Source organism: Taeniopygia guttata, chromosome 4A (genome assembly GCF_048771995.1).
Source record: "Taeniopygia guttata chromosome 4A, bTaeGut7.mat, whole genome shotgun sequence".
In the NCBI taxonomy this organism is placed as follows: Eukaryota; Metazoa; Chordata; class Aves; order Passeriformes; family Estrildidae; genus Taeniopygia; species Taeniopygia guttata.
The window spans coordinates 4,057,260-4,080,653 of NC_133029.1; the positions used below are offsets into that span (position 1 = coordinate 4,057,260).

Below are 23,394 nucleotides of genomic sequence, written 5' to 3' on the forward strand. Positions count from 1 at the left end.
GTGCTAACACTGTTTCTGAAGATAAGAGAGGGAACCAGGCTCACTTCTTTTATTTCTGACAGAATTTGCAGCAGTAGAAGTAAACCCAGTGAAATTTGCCCACTTTGCATTTTTGTTACATTGAGGGAAAACCAAAGATCAAGAAACCCTTTCTAAAATCCTTAAGATTCTGGTTTTGTCATATAGTTTCACATATTACCTAATACTAAGGAAAATGATTTAAGAGAAATCGCAATGTAACGTGCTTCAGACTTTTTGGAAAAGGGGAAATAAATCCCAGTCTTCAGTCTCTTTTAATTGTTACTAAGTGGCAAGGTGCTCAATCTTCAATAGCTTCATTTATTTTCCTTATTTACAAAAAAGTTACAAAGCAAGCCAGGGCAGTTTTGAAGGCAAACCATTCCAGCTGTTGGGATCAACACAGAAGGAAGACAAAGTAAAAAAGATGGGGTGAGGGAATGGGTCTGTAGGTATTTGGTAAATCTTGGGACAGAGAGAGGCCAAGTCCTTGGCTGTGTTTGTACCACACTGCCAGGGCCAGACCCTTGTGTGCTGCAGTATCAGCACACCAGCTGTATCAGTATCACCAGATTTTCTTTCACAATTATCCTCTGTGCCTTCTCTTTGCAATAACTTAGTGCTCTCTAATGAGGATGGCAATTTCCTCTGTGTCCCACCAGGCTCTCACTGCCTCTCTCAGCACCTGGATTGTTCAGTGATCATGCAGCATTCCAAGACATTTCTGATACAAGAAGTACTTGTTCTTAGTATCTCTGTAAAGAGATTAGAATTAAATCAGTAGCATGACACACACTCCCTAGTATGCTTGCTATTAAAATAATCTGTATCTAATCAAACTACATTTTTATATATTTTTTTCTTAGTATGTGCTGCTTCTGAGTGTTCACTCACCAAGAGCTTTGGAAGATGATTTTCATGCAAATAACTGGAAGCATTACCACTGTGTGCACACAAACTGCAACAGCTTTGGAAATATTTAAAAACATTTCAGCAGGGTCTGTAACATTCCTGAAGAAAACACCTGCACAGTGAAAGGTGGCTGTAGGCTTTCTGTTAGCTCACATCTTTACTTAGTGACAAACACTATCAATTTAGTGATGATTTGTATTCAGCACCAGGATGGATGATATAATTAATATGCAGAATATGCAATTAATATGCAGAGTGTGTAATTAATATGCAGGGTATGTAATTAATATGCAGGACATGTAATTAATATGCAGAGGGATGTGATTGATACGTACCTGGTACTGTCTCGCCTCTGGATAAACTGGGTAAGGCAAACCCTCCCTGGGATAGTCAAACTCATCCCCCTGGGCTCGGGACTGAGGGAAATAATCTGATGCTGGATCTGCTGCCCTTAGAGGCTGAGCATACATGGGACTATGCAGAAGAGAAAAACGTTATTAAAACCTTATAATATACTGAAAATAGCACAAAGGATTAGTTTAAACTGATATATAAAAATATTAAAGCTCACTACTGCATGCATGGCACTGAGGCAGTAATTTCTAAAAGGTCTTTTAAGTTAATTTTACTGTCAAACCCTCATCCTGCAAACAGAGAAGACTGAATTTATAGAAGCAGCTTTCTCTTTAAGCTTTTTTTTTTTTCACAACAAACAATGCCTCACCACCTAATTTTCTGTATTCCTACAATTATTTTCAAAATGGCTTAAACCCACCATAGCCATACCTTCAACCTTTTCAACATTTATATTGAAAAAACCAGCCCTCCTTGAGGGACTAAAACATCAGCAAGCTCCAGCCTGCCTCTGCAGCAGAACCCTGCTATGTGTGAGGAGACTGTTGTGCTCTCACTGAGCTGCACCCTGGCAAACAAGTTCTCTGCAGAAGTTGCAGTAAGAGCTGCAGCAGTTGGTGCTGAGGGGGATTCAAGTGAGGAAGCACAAGCAGGGAACTGTGATTCTAAACAGTAATGAAATCAATGCCTCTGGGATTAGAGGAAAACCAGAGAAGCCTCTGGATAAAGCAGTATTTTAGGATTTGTATGTGAATAATCCAGTCAAAAGCTTTGCCATTACTGGACCTTTGTTGCTTGCTGTGCCACTGGCAAAGCTGCAAAGTCATTCTGAGTCTCCAAACCAGGTATAAAGTGAGAATGAACAAAAATACAAAGACAAAAAATAGCAGTATACCTGTAATTCTGCCTTTGATTTGGGATTGAGGCATCATTAAAATCTTCTCTTTTCAGTACAGCTTTTGGAATTTGTCCAAGCCAGGCATCCTGTGTGTAAGGGATCAGGTGGTTACACAGAGCAAAATGACAACAAATTAGAATAACCAGCTCTCCAGGTACAGAATGTTAGAAGGTATAAACCAGTTTTTCACTTACAAAATACAATGTCTAGGCTACAACTCAGTCTGGGGTCTGAGAAAACCCTAATTCCTGCAGCCCCGACCCAAAAAGATTTCTTTTACAAAGGGTTTTCTTCCCCACCAAACTGCAGGATTGGGTCTGATTCACACCTTGGGAACAACAGCATCAACAGGACTAAATTCTGAATTAATTAAAAATTGAACAGCACCATCTCCTGGTAAAGGCAGGCTCAGATCTGCTGCATTGCCAAGCTATTGATACTCTACAGATGGATTTAGCAGAAAATAATGTAGCAGACTAGATTATTTTCTCCCTTCTCTCAGACAGCATTCAATGTCTCCTTCTCATACACTGTGTGTTCCTTAATATGTAAAAAAATCCCTTGAAGTACCAAATGAGGAAATGAACATACACACACACAAAAATATTCCCTTTTGGTGATTCTTTATATTGATTTTAAATGGCATTTATCCATCTTTTCTCTTGACACCCACTAGTTCAAGCCACGATCTCTACTACACCTTGCATATGGAGAAAACTGGCACAGCAGAGCACATTCTCTTTTTAAAGCTGGCCAAAAAATGGAAATAGTTGTTTGAGCATCCATTTCTCCTGCGCAAAATTAGTTTCACTTAATCCTCGATGCAAGTTTCACTTTCTCACATACATTCAGCTGATCTTGGAAATCAGATGCTAGGAGACTTTAAGCTCAAATTCCGGTTTTTTTTTCTTTGCTATTCCCGTTTCATTGTGCTGAATCCCGATGCCTGGGGGCTGTGCTGTGCCCCCTGTGCCACCTCTTACCCCGGCTGGCTGGCAGTGCCCGTGCCCCGGGCTGGCAGCTGTGTCACTGCTGAATGCAGGGTTCTGCTGTGCTCCACTGTATGGAGGCTTTGGCTGCTTCCTGGGGGAACAATGGGAATTCAGAGCGTTAGCAATGGTGAGGGTCTTGACAGATGTTTTTGGTGCTGCAGATTGGTTCAACAGCCATGTCAGAGCTTTAGATGTCCTGTGGCGATGGCTGTACAAGAGCTGGGTATTATTACAGCTTTTCTATGTCAGAGCAAGTGCCAGTGACACACTTCTGGGGCTCAGTGACAGAAGAAAAAACCCATATTGTCTGTGTACTTGGGAGAGGCATCACTGGGAAAAAGTGTTGAAAGCAAAAAGCAGCTCAAATTGCCAATATCTGAAACCCAAGAGTGGGAGGAATCGTGTTTAAACACCAAGACTCTTGTCAATGGTTATCAGTCTTACTTCTTTTTTAGACCTGTGGAAAAAAATCCCTAAGAGCAAATAAATCAGAAACATGCATTTGCTAGTGTTGGATTTAAGTAGTAAATGTACTTATCAATCTTTAAAGCTTGCCTGGTGAGTCCTAAAGAAAAACAATGACTGAGAGAGAGGCGGTAAAATGCTGAGTAAGTGCTGAGTGCTCAGGTAAGATGCTTTGAGTTAGTTTTAAATTGTATAAATAGTATTTTGGCAGTATGGCAACCTTGTGCTTTTAAACATCCAGAGGTTAAAAATTAACCAGAATATCAGACTCCTTTTGCTGTATATCCATTCTGAGTACAAAACTCCTTCTAAGTGCACTTACCCAGCTTTTTCAATTTTCAAGCAGTAGACAGCAGAAAATATTACAACCACTATGACAACCAGTGCCACTGCAGGAAGAGTAGCCACTAAAATGAAATCGAGAGTGTTCCAAAGGTGGTTACATTTGGGGCCCATGTACCAGTACTCCTTCCAGCCTGTTCTGTAGTAATCACATCTGCAAATAAAAACATTCACTTTTAGCAACAGCATTTTAATTCAAAAGCAAGCAATACAAAAAAAGCATAGTATTTTGATATATAATTATTTATTATTCAACACTGCAGGGGCCAAGAGAGTCAGTATTTTTCCTTTATGTTTAAAGGTGTTTTTTATCTTAGTTGCACCCATCTGTTTCCAGATTTGATGCAAAAGCACTTTGCCAGGCTCTGAGTAACCAAGTCCGAGTTGGCATTTCAGGAGTCCAAGATAAGAAGCTTTGTTGGGAACAGGGTGCAGTCCCCAAATCATGGCCTGGCTCAGGTCAAAGGTCTCTTTGTCTGCTGTCAGCATGGCAAAGATGCTGAGTGGGAGTGAAACCTCACATTTCCTTTTAAAAGGAAAAAAACCCCACTACGTAATGGAAAATAGAACATTAAGATGCCTAATTTTTTTTAACTCAAAAGAAAATGTGATCAGCCTGAGAAAAAAATGAACTTGCAATTACACAGCTAATTCAGTTTTAAAGTAAAATAGTTGATAGAACAGGGAGCCTGTAAAAATTGAGGATTACATTAGGAATGACACGGCCCACACATATATTTAAAAAGAAAACACTATGCCCAAATCCCAGATTTGATGCTTTTTATCAGAGCTATAAGCTTATGCAGATTGTGAATGAAGATCAACATTTATTTTCATTGATCACTTTGGAGGATCTAAATTTAATTCGTAATTTAGAATATATTTGACATTTACATGGTGTATACTTAAACAAACAAACCAAGCCCACATACTACCTGCAAAAAGGTTCTCCATCTTTACACTGACAAGGAATATTTTCAGGACAGAATTCATCTGTACTACCCAGACAGGCCTCAAAGTCCACAACTCCACTGCAGTTGGCTGTGAATTAAAACAGAATAAGTATTTAATGCAATTATACAGTAACATACTGTCAGTGGGCTGTGTTGCTAATTACACCAAAAATTCATGCTTCATATGTACTCTGTAGATTATACTAAATCTTACTTTCCAGTGACTTGTCCCTTGAAAATTTTGAAGCTATTTGAGAAATGAAAATGCACCTGCTTAAATTACTTTACCCTGAACCCATCTTCCAGGAAATTGTATGGCTTGTGTTGTTATGGTTTTTAATCTCATAATTTAAAGTGTGGTTGTGTCTCAATTCCACGATATATCATCTCTGGCTTGTTGACAAAGACTAAAAGTCAAGAGACTCATTAGAGATTCCAACCTTCCAGTTACAATCCAAATTAGAACCTTTTTGTGTGTTTTGCAATGGGATTATTCCTTGGCTTAGCCTACAAAAGAATCTGGTTTGCATTAATGTTGGTTCTCCTCTATCTCTTTTGCTATGTAAACACTGGGCTGTAAATTATGTTCCAGAATCTGAGTGTTTACAGTATTTCACAGGTATTTGGCTGGCTAAAAATAACTCCCTCAGCAGCCTGAATCATCATCAAACATCAGCATGTTTGGCACTTCCACCCTACATCCTTTGCTACCTGTTCTCTCCCGCTCAGCACTCGGACTCAGTGCCAGGCACCAACCTGAACACACAGAAAAGCCCCCAAAGCGCCACCAGAGCCAAATCTAATTGTGCACAACTCTTCCCAGGGCGAGGAGCCACGTTTGGAATGAAGCCAGAGTCAGAACTGGCCAAGATCTCTGAGCAGACCCTTCCGAGCCCAGCAGGCAGCTGCTGGAGCAGCTTTAATGGCACTGTCCCTGTCAGAGACGTCCCACCAGAACAAACTCCTGACTGGTGCATTATTAGCCAGAGAACGGTGCTGGGAGCAGCCTGCAGTGCAAAAAGAGATGGAAGCCTCCTTCCTTTCCACTGTGCAACACCATCTAATCCAACATTTGCTGCTTATCAGAGATAAATCTAAATGATTACAGTGACCAAGGCTTGTACCAATCCATTTACACATGCTGCATGCTCTCCTCTCAGGACGCATCAGCACTGGAACATTTTCCAAGAAAACCTGGTTGTATGTTATGGCTATAAAGTACAGAAAAATGAAGAATTCCAAGTAGTATTTGGCATGGTTCATTTGGGGGATAAGCAATGTTTTTAGCTACCCCTCTGGTCAGTAACACAATTACAAATCTTTTAGCAATGATACAAAATCCTGAGGCAGCAGAAAATCACCAGTAGTGATTCTGCTGGGAGAGAGGGAGTGTGTGCACTTTGCTATTAACGCTCTAATATTCCATGGGATAAAGGAACTCGCTGCTGAGCTCTTCAAAATACTGGGGTCTGCATAAATGCCAAGTTAGCCTTCAAGTGGTAACTTGTTTTTGCAAATAAAAGTTTAGAGTAGCATTAAAAAATTCCTCAGATAAACAAAAACTCTTATTAGAAAAATAATAACTGCTGCTGGTTTACCACTATTGACTTAGGGATACCCAGTTACAAGTAACTGGTAGCTACTAGGTTAAAATAAATAAATGTATAAATAAAATATGTGGGAAATCTTCCCATAAAACAATTGCAGGCCAATAATGGTCTAACAGAACCAGAAACAATTCCATTACTTCACTACTCACTTAAAATAACTTTTCTACCAGTGCATTCTGGTTGTCATGCTCTTAATTGTTGATGATTTTCTCCCTGTTAGTAGCAAAAAAAAGTCTAAGAATACTTGCTATAAAACAAGTATATTATTTTTTTAACCCATATACAAAGTGTTTTTTTCTCCACTGAAAAAGAACCAAACCATTTAACTAATTTAAAAACACCTTTCTGAAATTCAGAGACTGACTCAAAAGGATCCCAACCCATCAGGATACTGAGTTTCAGATGTAATTAATTCACATGGCTGTAACCTCTTCCCTGTGATACCAAACACAGGACAGCAGCTCTCTCACCAAGGTTTTCACATTTGCTTTGTTTTGCTGTTATTTCAAATAAACCCAGCCTAAAGCCTAAGGAGAATTCCCAAGCAGCAGTCCCCCCCAAGGCACTGCAGTGCCCCACAGCTCCCCAGAGGAGTGCACATGGCCACCTCCCTGCTCTGAGAAGCCACAAAGCAGAATTCCTGCAGCTCTTACGTTGTGAAGCTTCGCCCAGCAAGGGGCTGCCCAGGACCAGGACACACAGCAGGACTTTCAGAAAGGACATCCTGAGCCTTTTCTTCCAGACTTTGCCAGCAGCAGAATAAACTTCCCTTTCTGCTGCTGTGGATTGTGGATTTTGAGCTTTTTTTACAGCATCCTTCTCTATCAAGAATTACTAATTAACTTAAAACTGATACAGCTTTCTGATAACATACTCAGCATATTTTCCTTTATGAAACTAGGTAGTTTCATAAAAATATCTCATTAATCTTCCTATTTCTGAATTTTTGAAATCCGATGTGAGGTATTCATTTAACAATCTAAATTTCAACACACTAAGGTATCTGTCAGGAGCCTTTCTCTCTTCTCCTTTTAGGTTTATGTTACCTTTTACAGATAACAAACTTGGACTGCATTTTCAGACAATGTCCTGGAACAGGCATTGTTTTTAAAGACAAAGCCATGGTCTTGAAGATGGACATGATGTGAAGGATGGAATCCTGTAATTGCATGTATCTACCATAAGTTTTGTCGATTAATTTTTCATTTTTCTGAGAAAAGAATAGAAAATACCCATGTGGCAAGGATGAGTGAGGAAAGAAACTCACACCTTAGCACACACCCTGTCATCTTTCTTCTTTATTACTTAGGAGTCCTTAAAAATTCTCAACATTCACAGCACAAGAAGAAACTGACACTGTGGTCACCCCAAACACCACCCAGGTTACACCCAAAGTTTGTGTTTAACTGCATTGAAGCTGAAGTTAGCACAAGCATTGTTCCTAGCACAGGGCTTTCAAAACTAATCCATAACTGATAAAATACCAATGTGGATTTCCTAATTTGACAGGAGCTGGCAGCTTATGCTAACATGCCAAGCACAGTTACATTAACAGCAAAAGGTAAACTTTAACCTTTGCTTTTCAAAGCATAAATAATGATCTCTAAAAATCAATGCCTAGCAAATTCTTGAAAGAATACAGCTTTGGCTAAAGCCCAACAGCACTTAATATTACAGCAGTAGATAAGAGATTCTCAGTCCTGCCAGAAAATTACAACAGACCACAACAAAGAAATTAGTATTTACCTCAGTGAAAGAAATTGCATGATTCTTCTTCAGATGTAAGGCAGAAGTGTGAAGAAGCAGTTCCTGCAGATGCTCCATTCTCCTGCTGACAGGGAATTCCCATCTGGCTCCAGCTCTCAGCTGCTCAGTGGGAGCCTCACGTTGGCTGATGAACAAACACCTTTCCCTGGGCTGTCAGATTTGGTTCAAGGATGCAGAAATGCAATGGGCAGTTTTTCCCTTGGGTGAGATGTTTTAATGTAGCAAAACAAACCCCAGACCCTTGACTTTGCCACATCATTGGCATTTATTGGCTGCAGAGGGTTTGGACCTGGCCTCAGGAAGGGCTGCAGAGGCTGAGGTTTCTGTTTTCAGTGCCCACTTGAGTAACAGCAAATAAACCCAGTGCCAGCAGCCCTGAACAGCTGAGAGCTTTGTACTGCACAGCACACCCATTTCCTCCTCTTATTGTCTGAGTTTCTGGAACTCAGCACAATCAAGAGCCAAGTAATGCATTCTATAACATCCAGGCTCATTTAATTTCTTCAAAGAGAGACACAGAAGTAAATCAAAGTTACTGACCAAAATGAATGGTGGAAGATGGAACTGCTCATAATCTTTAATCTTAACTCATTTCAGAGCTGGTTCAAGATGGCTGTGGAGACCAGTCTCTCCTCCTGCAGCATTGCAGGGGTCCTGAGAGTGACACAAACCGAGCTCAAGCTATGGATTCCCCAAACACTGGTGTCAGGACTGCTACAAAAAGAGCCCAGAAAAGATTACCAAGGCTTGAAACCACGACAGGCTCAGTTTACACCTATTCCCTGGTCACAGCAATGGAATTTCTTTCAGCTGTTGCAGCAAAATCCATCTCCTATGTCTGCAAACACAAGGACAAAGGAGTAACTGCACCTTGAACAGGGTGTTTGCCTCTGCCCACAGTGAACCCAGGGTTTCACCGGGGTTGTTCTCTGCCTCTGGCCCACACAAAAGCACATCAGGGGCAGGAAGAAAGACACACTGACTTCTAGGATGGCTTCAGTCACAGCCTTTCTTGGCTGCAGCTTGCCATCAGCACAGTTTGGCTTCTGGGAATCCTGCACTTTAAAATAAAAGCCACACACACTCCAGTGCCTACCGATTGTCCTTCTTTAAAAAGTACTGGCTTTGTGGGACTCCACTTTCTTTTGCATTAAAAATACGTTTTCAGCATTTCACTAAAATACTCCAAACTTCCACTACAAGGTAACATTGCTGCATTTCAATACCTTTCCAGTATTTCCCAAGCTGTTCAAGAATCACAGGGACAATGTGCCATTAAAACAGTCCCATTACTCATTCACACAATTCTCCTCCTTCCGAGTAATTCACTCTTTAGGTTACACCATGGATTACATAATTTATGACCCTTGCTTGGCAAATTACTTTATCTGGAAGACTGGCACAGTCACACTGAGACACACACATTTACCACCTGCTTCCTCCTTGAACTGTGTCACTCCTCCAGCATGGATAAAAACTTTAGTTTTTTCCAAGTCCTGAACTACACCATTCTTTAGAAAAACAAAATCCAAGAGAAGAAAATGGAAGCACAGCTCAAAATTTAGGCCACTGAGCACTGGTCGTTCCTGCTGCTTCAGGGATTTCTTCCAGGAGTGTTTCAGTACTTCAGGGGTGACATTTTTCCCCCAACATTAATAAACAAGTGTGACTTAGTCATTACAAATGAACTCTCAAAAAGTACTTGAAAGGAATTGACAATTTTCCTACAGATGAAAACAACAGACAAAAATTAAACTTAGTTTTTAAAAAGTATCTTATCACCCTTTATTTCCAGGTGCTTTGCAGCAATATGACAAAATAAAGTATCACAATCAGTTTCATGTAAATAAAAAATTAATACCAACAAGCTCCAAATCACTGTATATTGAACACAATCAACCATAAATAAAACCCCCATGCATTAAAGCTATTTCTGTATTATAAAATACCATGTGACCCATTCTTTAAGACATTGATTTTTTCACAAATATATAACATATCAAAATTACAATATACATTATTACTTTTATGACGTTACTGTATTATTGCATTGTGAAATAAACTTAAGTGACTCTTAAGGATACATTTGAGAGGCATTTCAAAGTGCTTCACTATAAATTAATAAAATCATATCTCACGATAAAACATTTCCCATGTTTTATGTTAACTTTTCAGTGTAACGGATTTGTCTGTTGGGTCTGAAATCTTCAAGAGCCCAAATCAGGCACATGGTTACCCAAGACTCACAAGCATGGCATCACGTAGACCTCAATTTGCTTTTCTAAAGCAAATGCATAGCACCTTTACTAGAAATTACTAATACAGACATGTGGCTTGTAGTCAGCTGTAAAGTATTAAATAACCCCTGGAGGGTCAGATGTCCAAACTGAAAGCAGAGAACACACCCAGCCAGAATACAAAACCTTCCATACTTTTCTCCCACTTTCTTTGGCTGCAGTTAGGGAAGAGTTGTCTTTAGCTGTACCTGTTTTCACAACTGGCATGGAACTCCTGACTCCTGCCTGCCCAAGCAAAGAGCCAAGGGACATCTGCAGAGCAGACACCCACCTGCATCACCAGGTCTGAGTGGAAATGCCCTGAGCACCTGGGCAGTCCCAGAGCAGCTTCTGGCACCAGGGAAGAGGCAGTGTCCCAAGGCTGCTCTCCTGGGAAGTGCTGGTTCCAGAACAGCAATCCTGCAGCTCCTCTCCCTGCTCCCATGAGACCAATTCCTGGGCAGAGATTTTCATTATGGCCTGAAAAATCTCACCACAGTAAACTCCTGCAAAATCCAAGCAATTCTCCATCATCTTACCTTTCCTGTTGACTTGCTGTGGTAGGACAACACTCAAAGTTGGAATTTAACAATTTAGGAGTAGATGGCTTTTCCTTCATGTTTTTATCCAGAATGTTATCAAAGGGAGACAGATAATACAATTTCTGGCACCCAGTCATGAACTTGAAAATGATCATTTCTTCACAATTTCCACTTATGTCTTCATCTGTTTCCCTGGAAATGGTATATGAAGCCCAGCCATCTAATTTTTCTACTCCTCTCTCTATGATGAAACACTAAATGTGTCATGTCCAGGAGCTCTCTGAAGATTGATTTAATATCCTCTGATTGCTGCCTGAATTCTGACAGTTGCCTGGGCCTTTAAGAGATGATGAAAGGAAGAAAAGACATTAAATCCTGTCAGCTGTCTCAGGCAAGTTTAACTAATAGAATTCTTCTTTTAAACTTCACATTTTCTGACTTCACCTTGCACTGCACTCTGTGTAACAAAGACCAACACTTCACCTGAAATTTGGATTTTAAAGTCTCAATTTGTTTCTGATACATCCTAAAAGCTTTTATTCTTTTGCTCATTCACCATTTGTGCCTTCTGCACATGCCATCCTGCAGCACCTCCTCACAACTTTGCTGATGCCACAGGGACACCAGGAATTCTGCCTCCATTTTACTGGTCATTTGCCTTTGCATCAGCAGCCTAGGAAAAGAAATCAGGCTGTGAAATTTCTTCTTCTGGAGAGCAAGAGTAAATATCACATCACACCCCAGTGCTGAGAAAAGCAGCATTTCAGGCTTCAGCCTTCCATCTACACTATCTGTTCATGTGGTTTCTCCTGCTTCCCCCTCAATTTCACAGCAAAGCCTGTATTTTCCTTAATTAAAAGGTAACAGAATGAAGAGAAATGGGGGATGAACAGAAGTACAGGGATATACACCATGATAAAAGCAGTGTTTGAAAGGTTCATCCTAGGAAACTTAACTTTTAATATCATTCTTATGAAAAACAGAATTTCACAGAAATCCTACCAAACTCAATGAGATATTGCATACAAACCTGTGGGACAAAAAAAGTTGGCTGCCTGCTACTTCTGCAGTTTTACTGTCAGCAGTTTAAACCTTGAAACTACAGATTTCCAACTTCCCAAATACTTCAAATGGATTTTATGTAAATTCAGGATCAGTTTCATGGATTAAGCAATTCAAACACAGTTCCTCCAAGTATCAGAAGTAGGTGAAAGCTGATGCATAGTTAAGAAGGGATGTTTAGAAATCAGCTGTGTGTTTTTGCCCAACTTCAGAGACATTTGACCACAGCAGACAGAGGTGTGCAGGACAAGGAGTTGTTTCCATTCACCTTTGTGAAAGAGGCAAACAGTACCAAATTATTTTGTAATAAAAAAGTGGCTCTTTTACAAAAGCTTTAGAGCCAATGCTGTTCAAATGATAAAACCATGGAGACTTTAAGGATACTCAGACCAGCAGGAACTTGCACTTCATTCCAGAGCTGAAAGATAAAAGACAAAGAAGCCTCTGCAAACCCCATCCCTCACATTCTTCATTCAGATCAACAAACATCTGAGCCAAAGCAGAGATATGTTTGCATTTTCAAATATCCTTTGTGAAGTGACATTTATTAGCAAGTTTGGCACAGAGAAGCCCCATTGGGAGAAGACACTGACAAATCTTGTTTTCTCAGTGTCTCACTAATGACACTGAGTGAATTCCCACTGCTTTTAGGGAGTCAGGAGCAAAATAAGCACTAAACAGAATCATTTAAGTCAATAATACAAATTAGAGATAAAGTATCTGATGAAATTATACCTCACAGAGTATGTATTGTAAAGATTATTCCTTCCCTTCTTCCCTCCCCCTTATCAGTAACATTTTGCATTCTGTAAAGCAGACTTGGCTTAGCTCCTGGTGCTGTACATGTCCACATCTTCTGGGCTGGACTGACCATGGTCCGTAAGTTTTGGATCAGGCTTAAATTTTGATGTCTTCACTGCTCCTGTTAGAGACAGCGAAAAAATATGGTTAAAAAGTATGCATATCCTTGAGGTGTAAGGAAATAAAGCTTAGTGATACATTTTGAGAATTTCTGTATTACCAAACACTCAGAAAAAATCAAAATCTGTCTGTTCCAGTTCCGAGTGTGTTAGGCACTGACAGAGGACAATGAGGGCATGTTGGAATGCTGGGCAGCAGTGGATGGAGAGCAGGACCTCTCCCCACTCTCCAACTCCACTGCCTAACCCAGCAGAGTGAGAGAAGAAATTGTGATGCTTTGCCCAACACATGAAAAGGAAAGTTTGAGGCATGGAAAAAGTTCCCCAGTGTGTCTTGTCTAGGAGCAGAGCTGGATCCCACAACCAACCCTGCCAGATGGCAAGAATTCCAAATGAAGACAAGTACTCTCACCTAGCTTCACTTCTGAACTTCCAAAAACCACAAACACTGAACCCTCCCACTCACTGAAGGACAGTGTACAGGTGACATATTTAATGATACTGCAATTCCAGAGGATCTAGGGGAATATAAAGGCAGCTTTTCTGGGGCTGTGGCTCCTGCTCCTGATCTGCTTCTTTTCTAACTACATCACTTGATCCACAAAGGGTGTTACGTTCTCCTGAAAGTTTTGCCCCACTTGGACTGAGAAAATAAACATCTCTGGCAACACAGATTCATTTAGGGCATGGATATTTTTGGCTGTATTAAGGACATGAACTAATTCCACCTATGAAAGCAATGACAGATCTATAAACACAAACCCAATAAAGACAGTTTGGCCTGGAGCAAGTGTAAAAACAGATCAAAGCATTCCACAAACTAAATCAGAAAAAAAAAATCATGTGCAAAGCAAAGATGTGAATGGATACTACAGTGAAAATAAAGGAAAAAATATTAAAACACGAATCCAAGTACATTCTGCTTGCTTTCCACCAAAAAAAAAAATCTCTGGTCACAATTTCTTCCTTCCAAGTGATTTCCTTGTCACAAATAAAATTTAGAAGTTGCCCTCACAAAAGGTAACAATATTTTCAAACAAATTTAGTTCTCCTTTAATAGGTAATTCCACTGTTTTCTCTTAAAAATTGGACTACCAAATTCTTATCTGTTAAACAGGCTGTTATGTGATCTAGTTGATTAGCTCAACCACTTAAGATGCACAAGGAACCACTGCAGAAAACCCAACAAAATAAAATCCAGTGCTTCATTTCTCAATTATACACCCTTTCATTCCACTATGGATCATCTCTGCATTGTTAGCAGAGGCTAAAAGTAATGAAATCCATTTGAGACTTCAATTTTATAATTAAAAGCTTTTTGTGTGACTTGCATTTGGATTATTCCTTATTTTGTTTACATTAATATTGGTTCTCTGACATTATTGAGAGAGAACAGCAAATATATAATTCTGTTATTATGACAGGGTCCACAGTGAGAAAATCATCACCTCCCTGAGGCTCTGAAATATGTATTAAATGACAGCATGTAAAATATGCTCTAAAGAATAATGTGCACTGACAGCCTGCTCCAGTTTAGAGCAAGAATAAGTGCAAAATTTAGTCAACTAATTGGATTTGCAAGTTGCCCTGAGATTACACTTGAAATGTTTAATTCACCTGATGAAGGCACTGGATCTTCATTACTCCGACGCTCTACTGGAACAGATTCTGTTCTGTTAAGTGATCTTGACTCAACAGCAGACTCAGGTTTGGTAGTAGAAATTCCCTTATTTTTCTTATCTTCTTGCATAATTGGTTTTGACTCTTGCTGCAGCTGTGAACCAAATATTAATAAAAGAAATCACATGGGTATATGCTTAATGCATTATTGCAAAATAAAGCTCTAAAGTCTGGGAGCTTATCTTTGGTGAAATTCTTTTCAGATATGACATCATACAGTGATATTCAACTAGTCAGCTGCACACAAGGGGCACAGCTGGAAAAAGTAAAATTCATGAAACCCCACAGATCAGATAGAATAAATTCATGTAGAATGGAAATTGTCATGAATATTTACTTAGGACTGAAGCTGTGGTTTTACATGAGACCCTCCAAGAACTACACAAGTTCATTTCCAGGTGAGGAGCCTTTAGCCTCACACAAGACTGAAATAGCCCTGAGTGTTTACAGAACACTTACTACCCTAGTTAGCAGGAGATGGAAAGATAAATCACGGTTACACCCTAGTAATGAGAAATGATATGTCTCGGGAAGAGGCTTCACTCAGGGGAAAAAAAATGAAGTTAATAAAAGTGTCTGTACCACATCAATTCTTGTTTTGCTATCAGTTTAATGACAGTTATCTGAATCTCATTTTCAAAACTCAGAATTCCATTTGTGCTTCTCAGAAGAAATAAAGGGTGAGGACTGCATGTCAATGAGCACTATAAATTTAAAGCAAAATATTTCTACACATTGATAACTAAGAAATAGAAAATATGTTTGAAAAGAGCAATGAAAAACTACTGTGCAAATCTGCAGTTTTACTTGGGAAGTGCTCCTTTGTCAAGGTTTTATAAATTTCCCCTTGAGGGAAAAAACCCTTCTGGGTTGGATAAAGCCTACATTTGGTTCTGGGATTACCGATCCAAATTCCATATGTAATTTACAGAAGGTTCATATTGCCCTCTACTCTCTGCTGGCAAGGCTTCAGCTGTTTAATATGTCCTATTCTGACTGCCTCACTTAAAAACCACACACAAAATCTCCTAAAAACAGAAAAAGCAGAGAAACTAGAGGAAATTCTGAGGAGAACAAGAATCATATCAGAGTGAGAAAACCGGCTCTGTAAGAGAAGGTTATAGTAGGGAAGAGAAGGTCAAAAACCCTGCTAACTCTTCCATAAGTAGTAGGTCAATATAAAGAGGTTACTGATAATTTATTCACTGTGGCTGCCATGAGGACAGGACAAGAAGAAATAAATCAGCCACCGACAATTAATAGCACAAGGTAAATAAACCAGACTTCCTGCAAGGGTTGTAGAGCAGTAAGTCAGTCATACCTACTGTAATCCTGAGTGTCTTTAGTCTAAATTCAGGGGCTGCTTAAGACCAAAGTGTGAATCAAATGGATCCTTTATGCCAAGATAATAAAGGAGCTCTAAAGAGAAACTCATTCTCTTGTGCACCCTGCATGCACTGTGGGACTACAGAGAGGATCTCAGTATCTACTGGCATGAAAGGTGTAAAAACAACTAAATACTGAAGGGACAAAAAGATCAGACTGGGGTTTGTGCCTTGCTGAACACCATCAGTAAACCTTGGACAGCATCAGCAGAAAAGACCACAACTTTCTAAGCCCCTCTCAGTGCGTGAGTTCTCATTACTTCCCAATCCTACCTTGGTGACAGTTTCCTTGTCTGCCCACAGTGACCTCACAGCCTCATAGGTCTGATGACTCGCACCAAGTAACTTTTTCCCTGTTACCTATTTTTCAGAAAAACATAATTTAACAACAGTTTTTAAAATACAAAGATAGACTATTCAAATGAAATTAATCATATTTACATTCTCATGCTTGACTCCATCCTAAGGCATCTACTTTCCAAGATCTACTGCGTATTTCCCTTACATCAAGCAAATTGTACATAATTTTTAAACTTGTATTAGGGATCCACAGGAAACATTTCCATGCTAAATCCACCTACTCCAAATGAAATCAAACTCTGATCAGCAGTGTGCTGGCAATGTTGGCACAATAGATGGAGCACCAAGTTAAAGAATCCAAACTTGTCCCACTATGTTGGAAATGATCACAGATAAAACCAGAAACTTACCTTAGCAATGACCACTGACTGAGCTGGGTAACAAATAGAATATCCTACAGTAGTAAGTCCCAATGGATAAGCAATTTTCTTAAATCTAGAACCTGTACAAAGCCAAATATTTTGAATAATTAGACAAAAATGAAATGCAAACCAAGTAGTTGTAGCAATTAAATGCAGGAGAGATTGATATTCTGAAAGATAAATAATCCCAACCTAGGGTTTCCAATATTATGAAGAATGAGAAGAATTGTATCATCAGTTTGTCTAGTCCTGCTCTGTGAGCTCTCAGCCAGCTCGTAACAGCAATCAACAATGTCCCTTCATTTACCAGGAAGGGTTTATTTAAATCTCACAGGCTTTTGCCAATATTTCAGGAGAGCATTCTGACCACCAGAACTGTTACAAGCTCCATGCCTCACAGCCAGTAATGAAAACAAGGCAACCCTACCTTTTCTTGCCAGCACTGCACCAGCCAGGCCTGACACTGTAATTACAGCGGCTTTGGGAAGAAATTCCGGCGGGGGGTTGTTCAGGTAAACATAAGCATCTAAGAAATGGAAAAAAAAGACAAAAAAGAAGCAGGGCAATTCAGTATCAGTAATTTTATTTTATTTCCCACTTAAGAAATAAAGGTGAAAACTTTAATTTTACTGAGAGTTTATATACATGAAATGAGACAGATATGTGACTTGCCTACCTTTTCCAAATTGAATTGAATCCATTATTCCATTTTTAATAAAGACATAGACACTCTACAAGGAAAGAAAAAAACAAAACCAGAAAGTAAAATCTCTACAAAAGTAGCTGTTCATACATATCTCAGCACAATGAGACAAAGAATTACTGTGTAACTTTAAAAATTCCAATCCAATGACTATGGAGAAATCTACCCTCTTTGTGACAAACAAATACTTATATTTTTAACACTTACATTAATTAAAAAAAAAAATCTCTCTAATGTAAGTTCCCTTTCAAAACGGACCTCTCAGGAACTCTAGAGCAGGAAAACATCTGGATGCCAACTGTATAGGAAAATTCAATTATAAAATACAATCATCTCTTCCCAGGAAAACTGAAAGAGCAAAACCGAATTTGTGCCACCAGAGGTCACTGCTGCTCAGCGGCAGGAACTCGTACAATCATTAATGACATTAAAAAGTTTGGTACAGCTTTGTAACAAGACTATTTCAGTCATGCAGTCACTGACAATGCTTTTCCAGAACAGTGGAATCACAATTTACACAAAACACATTTTGAAGATATTTAGATTTTTTTTTTCAACTCTTAGGGTCTACATTTTTTTGCAAAAGTAAAACATAAGCAGAAAATATCCTCTGGCCAACAGCCAGGGTGAAGCTGCTGCTTCCCAGCAGGTACTGAAGCATAACAGGCACCACAGTTCCCTCTCCACCTGGAACAAGCAGTAACAGAGCTGAGGTGTTTCTGATGACTCGTGAGGAACAGCCTGCTGCAACAGATACCTGGGATGCATTCTGTTTGTCTTTTTTGTCAGGTACTGCCCTTTGGAAGCAGCTCCTTCTCCATGGACTGCACCTGGAACTTCAGACTCCAAAACAGCCTCAAGTTCTCCCAGCAAGAATTTACCAACATAACTCCTGCTGTAGGAGGAGGGCTCATTTTTCCATCCGAATTTATCTTATGCTAGGACAAGGAACTGCCAAAAATCCCTCCAGGGGGAAGTAAGCTGTTTTTTCAGTGGTTGGCTGTAGTGCTGAGTGACCTGCAGGGAACATTCGGTGCATCCCTTACCTGGCACCACCCGAAATAGCGGCCGGTCGTCCTCCGCAGGGCCGTGAGCTGCTGCTGCAGGAGCCCCGGCTGCTCCTCGATGTACCTGGAGCTCAGGGGGGGTGCGCTGTAAATGGGGAGCTGCAAACAGAGCACAGCTGAGCAGCAGGGCCACGGCTCTGCTCCCATCAGCTGCTGCTTTTCACGGGGGGTTTCCAACCTGCAAAGCCTCAGCATTCCCAGTGCAGCACACAAAGCCTCTGTGGGGAACTGTGAGCTTTCAGAGTTCCAAACTGACTCTACCCAAGTGGGACTTCACTCTTTGGAAGTGAAAACTGAAACAATTATATTGGTTCTAAGAAGTAGAATTACTCAGTATGAAGCAAATGCATGTGCAAGAATAATTAGAAGGTGGATGTGTGTATTACTAGAAATTGCACATTAGAAATGGACTCATCAGTAACTATTCTATTTTCACCTTTTCTGACTGCATTTTTGAAATACTGTAATAATGCAAATGAGATAAAACTTCACTAATTTAGTATCATAACACTTTGTGTTTTATTTGGGCCATTTATTTATTATTATTTATTATTACATATTACTTTGCTATGTATTTTAGTTACTGGGTAATGTGATTCAATGGACAGAGCTGCTATACTGCAGGTTTTTCTAGTATTATTTTGAAGACCAAGAAAGAGGAAGAGTCATACCTTATCTGGTTTCACCAGCTGACTTTTTGATTCCTTTTCTGTTGCTGCATATACAGTAATACATACAAATGGCAGCCCAGAAGAAACAGCTGCCAGCTTTGCCACCTGGGACAGAGAGACAAAAAAAGGGAGTCCTAATGCTGAAATTAAAATTTCCCTTAAGACTGATCAAATATGGGATTAAACAAGTCACTTTTAAAACCTTTTTTAAATATTATACCTTCTAGAAATGTCTTCTGACTTACACAAAGATTTTCTGAAATTATAATGGTAAAGAAAAGGTTAAAGATCCCTGACAACAGTTTTGTGTCTCAAATACCAGGAAGAATTCTGTGTTCAAAGCCACGCTGATGCTTCCATCACCTGTTAGGGTAAATTCAGATGTAATTTACTCAGCATGCAGGAACTCAATTTTTGAGAATTATTTATGAAAGAACTATTTTAAACCTATCACAAATCAGATTGCTTATTTCCATACAGCTACCAGGACAAGACACCAATTTTCAGTAGACTCTAGAAGAAAAACTGAATTTAAAAATGATAGAGCATGAGAAAGTTGTATTGTTCACTTAAAAAAAAAAATAATTATATTTTAAAGTCACAATGGATTCTGTTCTCAATGTAAAAGAGAAAGCTATACAGGGAATGATCAAAGTGGTCCAGCTGCTGGCTGACAGTAATTGCTTTACTTCTGGGTGCCTGCAGACAAACATATAAACGTTTAAAGATCCAAGGAAATATCTGTACTGGCTAACATTTACTCTAGCAGTTGTCCCAAGAGGGTTTCACTCTTTTCTACTGAAATCACAAAGAACCAGAGCAAAAGAAAAAGCAACATCACCTTGACTGCACTAAAGAGGCTTCACTGCATGGAGCTGTTCCTTATCTAATCACGAGGTGCACTAAAAAGACCTCAATTAGCTAAGCTGCTTCTAGTACTAATTTATTGAAATTATTTGATTAAAAGTGCCTTATCAGGCATTATGTATCAAACAATAAAAATCATACATTGTTCAGCTAAAGAAACCAAAAAGTATTTCAGCTATGAAAACTTCTACAGAAGTTACAGAGAATTAAAAATGGCTGGATCATATTGTTATATCAAACACTAGGAAAGAAGCACAGAGAAAAACACCTGCAAAAGGCTGGAGCTGTAAAACACCCTGGGATTGCATGTTCAGCCAGCAGAATGACTCCAGAACATCAGCTGATAACTGACTTACAAATAAATAAAAATCTTTGATTTGAAGAATCCAGGAAATTGCTGCAGGTGCAAAAGCCATGTGCCAGTCCTGGAGATGAATTCTGCACAGACACAGAGCTAAACACCACCAGAAGGAAAGGTCAATGGCCAGTGTTAAAACATTCCCTGTAACACCACTGCCAAGTTCCTGACCTACACTGACAACCTGCAGGTTCTTCCCGAGAAATAAAAAACACACAAAGACAAACAGACATGGCAATGTTTTCGCTGAGAAGCCTGAACAGCAATTATTTGCTGAAGAAATGAATTATATGCTTTCTAGCAGAAAACTGTTACAGCTATGCCTCTTAATAGTAGAACTGGAGTAAGACAAATCAAAATATAATAACAAAACTGTCAAATGTACCTGGATAATTTTGGCTTTAAGTATTTGCATTTCAAACACTCTGCTTCAAAGTCAAGGAATCTTACCAACGATCAAAAATACAGATTCTATTAAAAAAAAAAAAGTTAAAAAACTACATCACTACAAAGAATTCACTATCTTCTACTCAAAAGATGCAGAATGCAAACTAAACCATAATAAAGGCATATAGTTAATTTATGCTAATCTCCAAGTCATTGTTTCCCACTGAAACTGCAAATTCTGTGTGCTTGCTTCAAGAATTGGAGCAGGAAACTTGCCCTGAAGGCAGGAACTGCCTCAAAACGGATCAAAGGAATGGAGTATATCCAAAAATCTGATGCAGGGATTTATTTAAAAAAACATACAACTTCTGTATTACAAAATGAGACTCAACTAGCCAGGTTAAAATGAGATTCAAATTTAGCAGCTACCTCATATCATATTTTCTATGAAAAAATATTAATTAAAGAATAAACGCTAAAAGCTCATAGGCCAAATGCCGTATCCTAATTCAGGTATGTCTTTATAAATCTCTGATGACAACCACCAAAACCCCCCCCACAAATGCAACAGATCCTTGCACTTCACCTCAACTCACTGATATGTCATGCATTTGGTTTTAATCTTGGTCTGCTGAGTGACCCAGAGAGTGAAATCTTAAGAATAAAACTCTTATTAATAAATATTTCATAGTAAATAGTAAACAACACACGTAAAATTATGTCACTTCACTAAAAGTACTGAATCATTCAGATTTATTTACTGAGCCAACCAAACCACTTCAGGATCACCCAGCCAGACAGCAAAGCCAAAGAGTTTCTTTTGCCTTAACAAATGAAAGCAAAATGCTTTCTTTTAATTTCTGTCTATTCTCATTGGCACCATCCTTTCCTTTCCAGATATATACACATTTTAAATGCTTAAAAAAAGTAAATATGAAGATTCATGTGAGAGCAACCTATTCATCAATTTGACTGCCAACACTGGAAAACCTGTCTAAATATTTGTGAGAAAGCTTAGATCTTTACATGCATGCTTTTCTGTTTAAAGACACTGTATTATTCCTACAACTAGTTATATTTTAGATACTTGTGACCCTGTTAGCTCGTAACAGCATGATTTTAACAGCCTTGTTTTAGTGATGTACAGCACCACTAGCACTTTATCATGTTACTACCAAACTATCATCTTGATATTCCTCGAGCTGAAGGTGTTTCGGGGGCTGCGAGTACATGGAGAAAAACCAGAAGAGCAACACCGCTTTTATTCCCCGCTGTACAATTTAACCACCCTCGAACCAGCTCTTTCCCCGCCACGTCCCGCACCACCACAGAGACCTCTCCCTGCCCCGCTGCTCCAGACCCCGGCTCCGCGGCACCGGGGCTCCTTCCCGCCAGCACCGGGGGAGCTGCGGGCGGGCCGGGCGCTCCCGAGGAGCCACACGGAGCCTGCCCGGCTGTCCCGAGCGGCGGAGGAGCGGGAGCGGAGCCTGAGGGGCGGCGGAGGAGCGGGAGCGGAGCCTGAGGGGAGCGGAGCCGCGGGGCCGGGGCAGCGCGGCCTGAGGGCGGCGGACACTCACCTTGGCCGCCATGTTGGACGGCGCCGCCTACGGCGCGCGGGAAGGGCCGCGCCGGGCGGGGCCGAGGGGCCGGGGCGGGACCGCGCTCAGGCCGGGATCGCCCGGAGCCGCCGTCACCCCGGGGCGGGCAGGGCGGATTCCCCACAGCCGGGGAGAGCATCGCCCCGGGGCGGGCAGGGATGGTCCCCCTCAGCCAGGGAGAGCATCGTTTCGAAGCGAGCAGGGCTGGTCCCCCTCAGCCAGGGAGGGCATCGCCCTCAGCCGGCATGGCCTCAAAGCGGGCAGGGATGGATTCCCCTCACTCGGGCGGGATAGCCCTCCGCAGAGATCGCCCTAAAGCCGGCAGGAATCCCTCACAACCGCGGCGAGATCCCTAAAGCGGGCAGGGACGGATCCCCCTCACCCGGGGCGGGATAGCCCTCAGCAGAGATCGCCCTTAATCGGGCGGAGATCCCTCTCAGCCGCCATCGCCCTAAGGAGGGCCGGGACCCCCTCAGCCGGGGCGGGGACCCCCTCAGCCGGGGCGGGGATCCCACCCCACCAGATCGGGCGGCATTGCCCTCAGCCGGGCTCTCCCGTCCATCCCGCATTGCACTCAGCCAGGATCACCTTCAGAACACACAAAATCCCCCATAAACACACAATCTAAGTGCAGATAATTCGTTTATTGAAGTCCAAATTTACAACTGAAGTTCACAACTTCCCCCCCCCCCCCGCCCCCCCCAAACAAAAGCTTTGTTTGAATTTAGGAAGAATAAATGTTTGGCTTTGTTTTTGTTTCTTTTTTTAAATAATGTACAGACTATATCTCTTAAATAAGTTAATATCTTTGAAAAAAGAGCAATATGTTCCTTTTTTTAATGTTG

The 23,394-nt window shown here is 40.5% G+C and overlaps 2 protein-coding genes across 3 annotated transcripts; both read right to left on the reverse strand.

Annotated features, from left to right (window-relative positions):
• Positions 1-319: 319 nt before the first annotated feature.
• Positions 320-8,246, reverse strand: LOC140684149 (uncharacterized). The gene is made up of 7 exons (XM_072929028.1): positions 7,198-8,246; positions 4,917-5,022; positions 3,962-4,135; positions 3,166-3,265; positions 2,180-2,268; positions 1,266-1,404; positions 320-773 (listed from the first exon to the last, which is right to left on the reverse strand). Exons 1-7 carry the CDS (start codon positions 7,265-7,267, stop codon positions 765-767), a joined length of 687 nt encoding a protein of 228 aa, XP_072785129.1. The 5' UTR covers positions 7,268-8,246; the 3' UTR covers positions 320-764.
• A 1,821-nt stretch (positions 8,247-10,067) lies between these two features.
• Positions 10,068-22,636, reverse strand: APOOL (apolipoprotein O like). Of its 2 annotated transcripts, none has more exons than XM_030272427.4 (9): positions 22,529-22,636; positions 19,340-19,444; positions 18,648-18,767; positions 17,575-17,629; positions 17,326-17,424; positions 16,887-16,978; positions 16,450-16,536; positions 14,729-14,885; positions 10,068-13,113 (listed from the first exon to the last, which is right to left on the reverse strand). In XM_030272427.4, exons 1-9 carry the CDS (start codon positions 22,538-22,540, stop codon positions 13,016-13,018), a joined length of 825 nt encoding a protein of 274 aa, XP_030128287.4. In that variant the 5' UTR covers positions 22,541-22,636; the 3' UTR covers positions 10,068-13,015. The 2 variants fall into 2 exon arrangements, with proteins under 2 accessions (XP_030128287.4, XP_041572064.2); XM_041716130.2 differs by lacking the exon at positions 22,529-22,636 and adding an exon at positions 20,950-21,035.
• Between the last annotated feature and the right edge of the window lie 758 nt (positions 22,637-23,394).

Bases quoted from the DNA above. Each gene is read 5' to 3' on its own strand.
- LOC140684149 (XM_072929028.1), bottom strand. From the start codon at position 7,267: ATGTCCTTTCTGAAAGTCCTGCTGTGTGTCCTGGTCCTGGGCAGCCCC. The intron at 3,266-3,961 runs GTAAGTGCACTT...TTGTTCCCCCAG, and splicing joins TTGAAAATTGAAAAAGCTGG to GAAGCAGCCAAAGCCTCCAT. The intron at 2,269-3,165 runs GTAAGAGGTGGC...CCTTACACACAG, and splicing joins GGCACTGCCAGCCAGCCGGG to GATGCCTGGCTTGGACAAAT.
- APOOL (XM_041716130.2), bottom strand. From the start codon at position 20,979: ATGCAAATACTTAAAGCCAAAATTATCCAG. The intron at 17,425-17,574 runs GTAGGCAAGTCA...TCCATTTCTTAG, and splicing joins TTCAATTCAATTTGGAAAAG to ATGCTTATGTTTACCTGAAC. The intron at 13,114-14,728 runs GTGAATTAAACA...TGTCTCTAACAG, and splicing joins AGATCCAGTGCCTTCATCAG to GAGCAGTGAAGACATCAAAA.